Source organism: Tachyglossus aculeatus, chromosome X1, assembly GCF_015852505.1.
Source record: "Tachyglossus aculeatus isolate mTacAcu1 chromosome X1, mTacAcu1.pri, whole genome shotgun sequence".
In the NCBI taxonomy this organism is placed as follows: Eukaryota; Metazoa; Chordata; class Mammalia; order Monotremata; family Tachyglossidae; genus Tachyglossus; species Tachyglossus aculeatus.
Window position 1 is genome coordinate 67,842,028 of NC_052101.1, and position 12,650 is coordinate 67,854,677.

At 37.0% G+C, this 12,650-nt stretch overlaps 1 protein-coding gene across 1 annotated transcript in view; it reads left to right on the forward strand.

The window, feature by feature from the left end:
* ADAMTS9 (ADAM metallopeptidase with thrombospondin type 1 motif 9) overlaps positions 1 to 12,650 on the forward strand; it is a 180,059-nt gene that overhangs the window by 109,740 nt on the left and 57,669 nt on the right. The window contains exon 28 of the mRNA XM_038772003.1: positions 1,134 to 1,310. Within this exon, the coding sequence (XP_038627931.1) occupies positions 1,134 to 1,310 (177 nt within the window). The remainder of the gene's footprint in view (positions 1 to 1,133; positions 1,311 to 12,650) is intronic.

Genomic DNA, 12,650 nt, shown 5'->3' on the forward strand with positions numbered 1-12,650 from the left:
CTTCTTCTTCTTCTTATTATTATGGTATTTGTTAAGAGTTTACTATGTGCCAGGCTCTGTATTAAGCTAAATCCTTCTTCACTCATCTTCCTCTCCTGCACGTAGTGGAGCTTCAGAACTGTGGGGGGTGGGAGGGGAGGTACTTCAATGTGCAGGTTGACCGAAGGCCTCAGAGCTCCTCAGTAGCATGACTCCAGCCCTTGCTTCAGATTTTTGTTTTGCATTTAGTAATCGTGGATATGCCTAGTTATTATTGAGTATTGAACAAACTCCATTATTCAAGAATTCACTTCCCAGTCTCGATTAGAAAGTTTAAAGTATAAGGCTTAATAATTAGGCCAACAAGGATGAACAAATGAATGAGATCAAGGGACATATCATTTGGAAGACTTGGCCTAAAAAACCTGCATGTTCATGCAATGCTGCCCTACTGCGTCTTGACAAAATTATATGATATGAGGTAGAAATGGGGAAGAGTATGTATATTTCAGGCTTTGCAAACAGGACCATAAAGGGGAAGTTATCATTTGCATTTCCTCTACTGTAGAGTTTCTGAACTTCTTGTTGAGTAATATTAGAAGTGATAAAGTTGGCTTGTTAGGTTTTGCTAGAAACAGCCAATGTCTTAGTATTTCATCCAGATCTTTAAAAATCTGTGGGATCTCAACCAGTAATAGAAACTGAATTTTCTCTTTCTTCATGTGGATATAGCCATGTGGGCCAAAAAAATTAATTTGTTCTCCCAGCTTTCAACTATATGGAAAATGTTACTTTTAAAAAATCAGATGGCGTGCTGAGCCATTTTAGGTTGCAGTCAGAGAAAAAATGAGCAGGTCATTTTGACAATAAGCTTCCAACCAACAAAACCAATGAAATATCTCACTCCTTAGCCCTATTAGCAGAGATCTGCTCTTCTGGGTATATCTGATTGGAAAAAATGTGAACTGTGAAGCAACCTGAAACATGGGGTACCTGTATATGAGGGTTCAATGTCATCCAACTTATCAAGAGCATGATCTTGCTAGTCATACTATGATTTCCTTTTTTTGGTGGGAAAATGTGCTATCTACAAAAAAAATCAATAATAATTGTGCATATTGAATACTATGGCATCTATATTTTCCTTTGCTTAGTGTACAAAGCTATGTGGTGGAGGAACACGGACAAGGCTTGTGGTGTGCCAGAGACCTAATGGTGAAAGATTTACTGATCTGAGCTGTGAGATTCTTGACAAACCACCAGATCGGGAACAGTGCAACACCCAGGCATGTCCTCAAGATGCAGGATGGAATTCAGGTCCTTGGAGTTCGGTACGACCATAAATCTTTATATTTGTTAATTGGTGTGTAGAAATTCCGTAACACAAATAACTCTTTGCTTAGTGACACAGTGTTACACAAAAACACATTTGTGCCTCATTCTGTCAGATGCAGAAGATCTTACGTATCTGGGTGTAAGTGAGCACTGTCAGAGATGCATTTATTCTTCCAAGCCATTGGCGGTGGGGGAGTGCGTATGTAGTGTACTGCGGAAATCATTTAACAAATGGTCACCAAAATATCCTGAAAAGTGAGTGTGCCTACCAAGAGCAAATGACACCAAAGGAAGTAATTTTACAATGGGCACATTGTGATGTGTTTTTTCAGGTTTTAAACTGTCTTCAATAAAAATGATGTAAGCTCCTGAGTTCAGGTCAGAAATAATTCGAGAGACTTAAACCGCTAAAATTATTTCATTCGAAGCACTTTCTGCTAAATAACATGTTTATTTTATTTGGATTTTATTATACTGTGTGGTGCATCTTTCACGTATTTTAATTCTCACTTAGCTTTAAAAGATGGGGATGACACATTGGAATTTAAATACAATATTTTCAGGTTTAATTCTTTATTTTAAAAATCTGAAATATGTCACCTTTTAAAAATTAGTCCTTTGAATTTATTTAAATTCAACATATTAGTACCTGTTCATGGTTTTTAGAAATACTAGCAACATGGTAGAATTCTAGTGCTACACTACACTCATTCACAGACACATTCATATGCTCATAACATATTGAGTATCTGTAAAATGTGGTAGATTATTTAAAATTACATGTGAATATTTTAAGCTTTTGATGACCTAAACATCATTTACATATACATTAAAATTAGCTACAAAAGTGCACTGTGTGTTTAATTGCACTTAATTTTCATTTTAAAACACTTTTTTAAGAGATTCATTTGTAATATATTGATTTTTCTAAGCATATGATTTTTCAAAAATCCTATTGCAGGAGATCCTGTGGATGTTTTGGTAACATTTCCTAACAATTCTAATATTTCAGTTATACCTCAGTTAATTATGTGTATAGCTAGCCATAAAACAATATAAAACTACATTACATGGTGCTTCAATACTGCAATTGACAGTGGCATTAAATATTTCACTTGAGGTGCTGATGTTTCCCTTTTAAATGAAAAGGTAGCTGTGGCTTAAAATGACTAAGTAAAGCACAAGTAATTTTCAGAGCTTGTCTTTTCTCCCCATGTTGCTTTTCGAAAATGGGCATGGCATATTTGCTCTTTGTGTTGTTCCATATGCAACAGTATTATCAAGGTCATAAGACTTGGAGATACAGTGTTTCATTTTAGCTTAATTTTGCATTATTATTTAATTTTTTTAGAACAATTTTCACAAATGAGATCCATGAGCCCTGCTGGTTTTAGAATTGTAAAGGATAGGGGAGTCTTCGAAGACTTTGTCCAGAACTTCATTTCCCAAACAGCTATTTTAGGCAACTAAATTCTGATTGAGGAACCATGGGTGCCTCGTTTCAATTTTCCTTTTGAAACACTGGACCCATGGTAATTCATTCAATTGTATTTATTGAGCGCTTACTATGTGCAGAGCACTGTACTAAGTGCTTAATGATAATGATTAATGATAATGTATTTCAGTTCATATGGTCACACATAATGACTGCAGAACTGAGTTAGAGATTTACACAGACAAGCTGTAGTGCACTTGGGCACAATCTGGGTGAATTGAGGGCTGTTTGCACAGTTTATCTGAGTTGTTAAAGCCTAAAATCTGATAGGTGATCCCAAATACATCAATATTGTTAGGTAACATTCTGCTAGCCTTTTTCTATATAGAATTGATTTTAATTTATAAGACCTATTTTGCTTGTTTTTTGTTTTATCTCCATATGTTGTTCTCTGTCAGTTCTGGTTTAGATGCATTCAAAATACAGTTGGTGGACCTAAGTGTTGAACATTTATGAGTTCCACCAAAAGTTGTGCATACTAGCAAACTCATAAATTTGTGTCTACCTCAGTTCCATATTAAAGTGTGCAACTACTGTAGTTAGTAGAAAGAAAAATGGCACTAGAATTTTATGACCTTATTGCTTTCATTTCTAAAAAAACCTGTAAATATCCTGCCATGTCTTTCAACCCTTTTGAAGCAATGGAGAATGGTATTGCCTAAAAACCTTAAGCAATATAGAGTTCTGTGTATTTATGCAATAAATTGTATTTATTTTTCAATATTGTTATTTAATTTTATATAAACACATATGCTTATATTTACTGTGTTTAAAATCAGCTTTTATTAGATGTTAGGCAACTAGAATGTATTCAGATGACTATGTAAAGCCCCATAGAGACTAATGAATATTTATGTTTAATTTTGTAAATTTCCAAACATTCAGAATAAGTAAATGATAAGCATCATGTAATATGATAGTTGAATCTGTATGTTTTAAAAACATTTTTCTAAAGATTTCTGAAATGGAAATGATGCTGCTTATAAACAAACATTTATGCTGACTAGCATTTTGTTGGTTTTTCTTTTCTGAAATTCTTCTTCCTTTTCCTTGGGTCTCAGCTATGCAATATGGACTTTAATCTTCAAACACAACCAGAATTTGATTAGGAAAAGGGCTTTATGCACATATGTGACTTGGTCAAGGGAGTCCGTTGTTGGGTAGCGACCGTCTCTATATGTTGCCGATTTGTACTTCCGAAGCGCTTGTACAGTGCTCTGCACACAGTAAGCACTCAATAAATATGATTGAATGAATAAACAGGAGAAAGTGGTGCATAATAAGATTAGGTGGAAAGAATAACTTTTAACTATGGTGAGATAGCTGGGTAAGAGCATAAAGTAGTCATTTGGCTTTAGTGTAAAGCAGTTGAGAAAATACCCTTTTAAAGAAAATATTCTAAATGAAATTTGACTCCATTCTTTTCACAATTCAACAGCGTGGGTGAACTCCCAATGGCCTTGATTCTGTGGTTGATTCTTGATTCATATTTATTGCACACTTACTGTGTACAGAGCACTGAACCAAGCACTTGGTAGAGTACAGTATAGCAGAGTTGGTTGAATCTAGGAATGGGGAGCAGGAGTGAATGAAACACATTCTGGGAAAACTGTGCTTTCCCCTTTTGGAATAATGAATGCTTTCAGGGTAGCAGTGTTGCCACTTCTGCCCTTGTTCTCTTCCTTGCCTAATGGAAAAAGCACATGCTGGGAATCAGCAGACCTAGGTTCTAGTCCCAGCTTCACCATTGGCCTACCGTGTGTCATTGGGCAAGCCACTTAAATTATGTGCCTCAGTTTCCTCATCTGTAAAATGGAGGATAAAATGCCTGTCCTGCCTCCCTTTTAGCATGTGAGCTCCATGTGGGACAGGAGCAATGCATGATCTGATTATTTGTATCTTTCTCAGCACTTAGCACAGTGCTTGACACATAGTAAGCATTTAATAAATACCATTGTTATTATCACCAAAGTGTGACCTGAAAGTCTTGGCAAGGGGGAGGCGGGTGCTCTATTCCAGCTAGGAAATAGAGCAGTTTTCTCTTTATGTTTTTCCATTTTAAGAAAAAAATAAGGACAAAAGAGAGAGGTTGCTGGTTTGACTTTGAGGCAAATATGTACCTTCTCCTTATTATGTGCCATTGAGCAGATTTCCTATATGTGGTTTTGTTGAAGGAGACTGGGTTGTGGCATGGAGAGTGGGAGCTGGTTCTAGGTTGCTACTTGTAGTTGTGGGGAAGGATGTGTAGAGTTAGTAAAGTGGAAGGACAGTTGTGTGAAACTTTGCGTGACTAGAACAATGGAAGAATAAAATAACAATTTCCTGCAATTGTCAAAATAAAACTCTTAGCATTCAGATCAAAAACTAATTTAAGCACCGTATATAAAGATGAAGCAATCAGCCTTGGTACTTTTCTTTGGAAAATCCAAGCAGCATGACCTAGTGGATAGAGTATGGGTTGGGAGTCAGAAGGACCTGGGTTCTAATCCCAACTCCATCACTTGTCTTCTGTGTGACCTTGGGCAAGTCATTTAGCTTCTCTATGCCTCAGTTACATCATCTCTAAAATGGGGATTAAGACTGTGCGTCCCACATGGGATAGGGACTATGTCCAACCTGATTTGCATGTATCTATCCCTGGGCTTAGAAGTACACTGCCTGGCGCATAGTAAGTGCTTAACAAATACCGCAGTTATTATTGTTACTATTGTTATTATTATTGTTGTTTATAGAATTATAAATTGCTATTTAAATATCTCTTGATGGTCTTTGCTTAGTGAAGACATTCCTGATAACAGACACCAAAATACTACTACTGCTGCTTTTAGACCCTTCATTACTACCTAATGGTATTGATAAATCCAAGCCACTTAGAGGGTAGACTATTTTTATTCTGTAAATCTACATGAATATGTATAAAATTTAGAAGTCCTTCAAGGTTTGAAGATGTCATTACTGACAGTGGAATTTTATCCATGCATGTGAATGTAGATACATAACCGACAATCACTTTTATGTCATGTGATAATAATAATAATAATAATAATAATAATGGCATTTATTAAGCACTTACTATGTGCAAAGCACTGTTTTCTAAGTGCTGGGGAGGTTACAAAGTGATCAGGTTGTCCCACGGGGGCTCACAGTCTTAATCCCCATTTTACAGATGAGGTAACTGAGGCACAGAGAGAGCCCACTGTTGGGTAAGGACTGTCTCTATATGTTGCCAACTTGTACTTCCCAAGCGCTTAGTACAGTGCTCTGCACACAGTAAGTGCTCAATAAATATGATTGATTGATTGATTGACTTGCCCAAAGTCACACAGCTGACAATTGGCAGAGCCGGGATTTGAACCTATGACCCCTGACTCCAAAGCCCGTGCTCTTTTCCACTGAGCCATGCTGCTTCTCCAGCATATGTTGTGCTGGAACGTTTTTGTTTCTGCCTCTTGATTTCATGATCATCCTAGAGCCTCTGCTCTAAGAATCCCTCCGTTTTGAACTGCTGTGCAGCAGGTCAGTCTGTCTTCTGCTGTTACATCTCAACTGTCCACAGCTATGCTACATCACCTGAGATTTTACTCCATCATGACTTTAAAATCTTTCTGTCATCCTGGAATGAGGTGCCCCACATAAGCTCACTAGGCAGCAGCTATTTTCCTTGTGTGTCTTGCCCAGCGAAGTTGTGATGCAACAAAAATAATACTTATTGAAGCACTGTGTTCTAGAATCCCATTGCTTGTTTTCCTGCTTGTCATTTGGTATATAGTATGGCACATAGATGTTGTTGATACTCTAGCAGTCTCAAGTGCAGCATAGCTTAGTGGGATAGAGCACAGGCCAGGGAGTCAGAAGGACCTGGGTTCTAATTCCAGCTCCGCAACATGTCTGCTGTGTGACCTGGGGCAAGTCACTTAACTTCTCTGGGCCTCAATTACCTCAACTGTAAAATGGTCATTAAGAGTGTGAGCTCCATGTGGGACAGGGACTGTATTCAACCTGATTAACTTGTATATTCCCCCCTTAGAACAGTGTTTGGCACATTGTAAGCACTTAATAAGTACCATTATTATTAGTATCATTATTATTAATAAAGTGGTATATGTGTTAAGTTCAGGTCTCACAGTCAAATAGAAGGTTGGACATTAGGTTAGGCTGCTTATACAGTACTGTATACTTTTGAAGTGAAAGCCTGAGGAAAAAGGAGATCAGACAAATCTTTGAAAATTTGTATTTCATCACCATTGAAGCTTTGCTGTGGAGATGGATCTCTGACTGTTGCCGGGAAAATAAGCTTCCATTAATTTATTTTCATAAAATGAATTAAAGACATGCAATCTGACTGTAGCCAGGAAAATAAGCTTCCATTAATTTATTTTCATAGAATGAATTAAAGACATGCAATCAATAGCTTTTTCAATTTTTAGCAAATGACTAAAGGACATACAATTAATGGCCAGATCAGTCGACTCTAGACTGTAAGCTCCTTGTGGGCAGGGATAATGTCTACCAACTCTCTTATATTGTACTCTCCCAAGCACTTAGTACAGTGCTCTGCACACAGTAAATGCTCAATAAATACGATTGATTGATAGATTAAATGGAGATAAATCTCAGGCATCATCCATCTACCAAAGTTGTCCTTTCCCCAAAGTCATAAGATCTACTATACTAGGGTAGAATGAATGACCCCACTGTTGGGTAGGGACTGTCTCTGTATGTTGCCAACTTGTACTTCCCAAGCGCTTAGTACAGTGCTCTGCACACAGTAAGCGCTCAATAAATATGATTGATTGATTGAGTGGATATTCATTACCAGAAACTCTTGACCAGAGCCATGGGTAAGATGCCTGGGGAAAAATTGGCTGGGGACTGGGAAAATCCAACCCTTTCCTGCCACTCCTCCCCACATTACATATGTTTCCTTGTCCCCAACACCCCCACCAAGGCTTCCTGACATCCCTCTCCGCCCTACATCACCCTCCCCCAGCAGTTGATTGGGCCTTTTTCCTAATAGAAAAAAATGACTGTAATTAAAATCAGTCCACACATAATTATCCAGAGCTGTCAAAGTCCCCTCCTCCCACGGTGGGGAGGGAATTTATCTAAGGGCATTTAAACAGCTGAGTGGAAAACTTTGCCCTTGTAAAGCCTTTCTGAATTTTATTGCCATTCCTCTGTTTCCTGCCTTCAGCCTCATATAAATGATTGATTTTAAAATTCTCTGCATTTTTCACTCCCTCCCAGTTGAAAGAGATGAAAAGGAATCTAAAGTGAAGAAAAACATTGTAACCTTCTGTCTCAAGGCTGTAAGTTCACAGCCCAAAGGTAAAAACAGCTGGTAAAACAATTCGCATCCTTTACTACAACTCAGTAGTTTAAACTTATTAGTGTCCTTCTCCTTTTATAATATAATAATACTGATAATTGTGGTATTTAAGTGCTTACTATGTGCCAGGCCCTGTTCTAATCTCTGGGGTAGATACAAGATAATCGGGCTGGACACAGTTCCTGTCCCACATAGGGCTCATGATCTTAATGCCATCTTGTAGATGAGATAACTGAAGCACAGAGAATGAAGTGACTTGCCTAATGTCACACAGCAGACAAGTGGCAAAGCCAGGATTAGATCCTCTGATATTCTGGGGAGCTCAGTTTGATTTATGTTTCTATGAAGCACAATGAAAAGCAAGGGTGTTTTCATTTAAGGAACTAATTTAGAAATTTAGGGGAATGAAGACGTTGTAAAGATTTTCCTCTTTGCTTTTTGTTTTGAAAAAGTTTATTAAAAAACTGTAATATATTGTGTAGATTGATCTGTTGAATGAGCAAGCCATGTAGTTTCACTGTGTGGGTGAATTATTAGCTATTGAGATATGTTATTAAAAAAAAACTTGAAGCAAGTTTCTTAATAATATGACATTTAATAAATCTGTTTTTTAGTAACCAATATATATTTACTCCTCCTGATGATTTAGGGGTTTGGACATTTTTATATCCCTGTATTTTCATCAAGTATGTAGGACCACACTTCTCTCTCTCAAACTCTCTCACTTCTTGCTGTCTCTCTCTCTCCGTATGTTAATTATGGTATTTATTAAGACCACTCACTAGGTGTCCAGTGCTGTGCTAAATTCTGGGATAGATACAAGATGATCAGATCAGAAAAAGTCCCTATTCCACTTTGGACTTTCATTCATTCATTCATTCATCCAATCGTATTTATTGAGCGCTTACTGTGTGCAGAGCACTTTACTAAGCACTTGGAAAGTACAATTTGGCAACATAGAGACAGTTCCTACCCAACAACGGGCTCACAGTCTAGAAGTTGATTTACAAAGTCAACTAACCCTGAATTTCCAGTTAGATAATATTCACTGTTAGAGATCATTTAACTGAAGTAAATTCTGAATATAGTTCCTCTGGCTGTTTGATTTTTGTAAGAGAACTGCTTTCAACTACAGCCATAAAAATTCAAAGTGTTTCAGAGAGATCCCCACTATAGTGGTCCATCTGTCAATCAACTTAGTACAGTGCTCTGCCCAAAGTAAGTACTCAATAAACACCACTAAGTGCTTGGGAGAGAGTACAGCAGCGCTAAGCATTTAGTCTTATATCATAGAGCCCAATTCAGGACTCCAAACCGCCCCCCACAAAAAAAATTTAGCACCATATAGTACTAGGGAATGTCACTTGTCCATCACAACACCCCACGGAGTTACAAGATGAAGATTCCCTTTTCCCTAAGCTCCCATGAGGCTGAGGGTACAGAAAATATCATTCCCCATTTCTGCAAGTATCAGGGATTCCCTAGCATCATGTATGGCTGTGAGATGGGACTCTCCCCATTATATTGGCCAACAATATAATAAGTCTCACTATATCATAGTGCTTTAGTATAAAAACTGTCATATACTTTCCCAAGTGCATACTACAATGCTCTGCACACAGTAAATGCCAATAAATGCCACTGTTTGACTAAATGCACTTATCTCTTTTCTATGGTATTTGTTAAGTAATTGCTATGTGCCATGCACTATCCTAAGAGCTGGAGTAGATACAAGCTAATCAGATTGGACACAGTCCATGCTTCACGTCAGAATGTTAATCCACATTTTACAGATGAGGTAACTGAGACACAGAGAAGTGAAGTGATTTGTCCAAGGTCACACAGCAGACAAGTGGCAGAAACAGGATTAGAACCCAGGTCCTTTTGACTTCCAGGCCCATGCTCTATCCCCACTGCTTTTACCAGAGTTTCAGTCTAGTGCCTTAACAAACTTCATACACTTATTTTATTTCAAAGAGTTTGGGGATTTATTACTAGAATTCATTAATAGGACTCCAAAATTTCTATTCTCATATATTCTAACTACTTTTAGCATCTCACTGTTCTCCTGGACCTATTTTTTTTTATTCTGCTCCCAAAAAAAGCTCCTCAGAGCTGAGAAGAGAGGTATTGCTGAGTCTATGCATTGAGTGAGAAGTGGTTCTTGAAAAACAATGAGAAAAAATGAAGCAATCATGTTATATTGAACATGAAATAAATGGTATTTGGGGGATTTTTTAAATATTTGAAGACCAAGGAGGACTCAAGATGAAAAATTTAACATCTGAATTTATTCTTTATAATGTAGATACATGTATGATGAGGATGATAATTTTTTACAGATTATTTTACTGGATGATTTGCAGATTTTGGTGATAAGGTGTGTTGTGAAATATAATGATACATGATAGTGTTTTGTGTGAAATGGAGTTATTAAAAACTGAAGCCATGATTTCTGTTTACCATTTTATATTTTCTGGCAAGCAGAAAGTACCAGACTACAAAGAGCATCTTCCTAAGAGCCTAAAAGTTAGTTCTGTATTTTGGAGATTCCAGAAGTGGGTTTTCTCATGGCAGGAAGAATACCATTTAGATTTTTAAAATTGGTTATATTTTCAGGAGTTTGTTTTATTCCCTCTCCAATTGCAGTTTCATCCAAATTAAAAAGTAATTGTTGCCGAAGATGTAGGTCATCCGCCACAAAATAACTTCATTTAAAGCTCTTTTCCCCTATGGCCAATGTGAACAATATCAATTTTCTTTCCGTTTCCCCAGGGAAATTGTGCTTTTCACTCAGCTTCTGACATAAATCTCAAAAATAAAAAGTAGTGTCTTTGATTCCCTGCGAAGGAGGTCAGGGTCCAGCATGGAACCCATAGGATTTTATCATTTCTTTTACAGTTGAAAGTAAATTATGCAGAGCTTTAAAATACCTCTCTTACCAGATAATTATGGCAGTGATGTCCTTGAAAGGCATATGGATATGATATTATTTGAGTTGCTCTAACAACTGGATATGATATTATTTGAGTTGCTCTAACAACCAAATGATAATAATAATAATGATAGACTTGACCTATTATCATACTAATTATTTTTCCATTAGGTGGTGATCTTTCAGCATTTGATATTCAACCCATTCTCAGCCCCACAGCACTTATGCACATATCTATAAATTATAGATTATGGATTATTTATTTACATTAATGTCTCTATCCGCCTCTAGACTGTTAGCTCACTGTGGTCAGGGAACATGTCAACCAACTCTTCTGCATTGCATTTTCCCAAGCACTTAGTACAGTGCTCTGCACACAAAAGGTGCTCAACAAATTCTACTGATTCATTGATGCTCCCTAGGAAAGCGAGAGGGGAATATAGGGAAGGGAACAGTTGTTACTATTTGTATATTGGGAATCACCACTTCCAACTTGGATTTCACATTCAGTAATTTAACAGTATGTTAAATTGCAGGAAACTATCAAGGTCAACAAAATCTAAATATGATTTTCAAGGTTGAATTGGAAAATGTAAGAATCTTAAAAATGACTGTCTAGGCTGTGGATTTCTAAACCCACATATAGTTTTGATCATATTTAAAATGTACATTTCTGTGTTGTACACTCACTGACATATTGATTTCCCTTCTGGAAATTTGAGAAACAGTGAGGATTTATCTTATGAGAAGGAAGGATTATAGCACATTTCTAATAAAGTGATTTTTCACTCTAGTGGTTGTTATGTGAAGATGACTTTCAAGTTTTGTGGCAAATAACCCTGGGGATTTTTTTTCTGAAGGTTGATAGAAGGTTTGTGTTCAGGCTGCTTTTTATAGAGATTATCCTTAGAACGTGAAGTTAGATTCTTTTGCCACCACTTTCTTATATTAAGGAAAATGGCAGTGCCAGTTTTAGTATTCACTTTACCTGGTACTCAGCCACCAAATTTTGCTACCCTTTTTTTAAGGAGTTATCCTCTTTTCTAATATTTTATCCCGGTATCTCAATAAGTCTTTAAAATATGTGAAAATCAAGCCCATTTAATAAAGGTAGAGATGATAATAGGAAGTACTTATCTGTATTCATACCCTCTGCCTCTTTAAAACAGTAAGATCCTTTAGAGCAGGGGAAGTATAAACATAATATTGGGAACAGTGCTCAGTTAAAATTATTCATTTTGAATTTGTACAATAGCTCATAGTGAAGATACAAGATTGAGGTGATTGATCAACAGTCCCAATTTTGTGGTGTCATCATGCATTTTAGTGTGTGTTAACCAATGCCTTGAAAACTTTTTTCTAGAGGAGCAGTATTTTTGGCCCCATTTTTTATTACACCTGTTCACCCTAAGAAAGAGGACCTGGTTTCTAATCCTGACTCTGCCACTTGACCTAGGGCAAATCACTTCATTTTTCTGGGCCTCAGTAACTTCATCTGTAAGGGGTTAAGACTGTGAGCCCCATGTGGGACATGGACTGTGCCCAACCTGATTAGCTAGTATCTATCTCACTGTTTA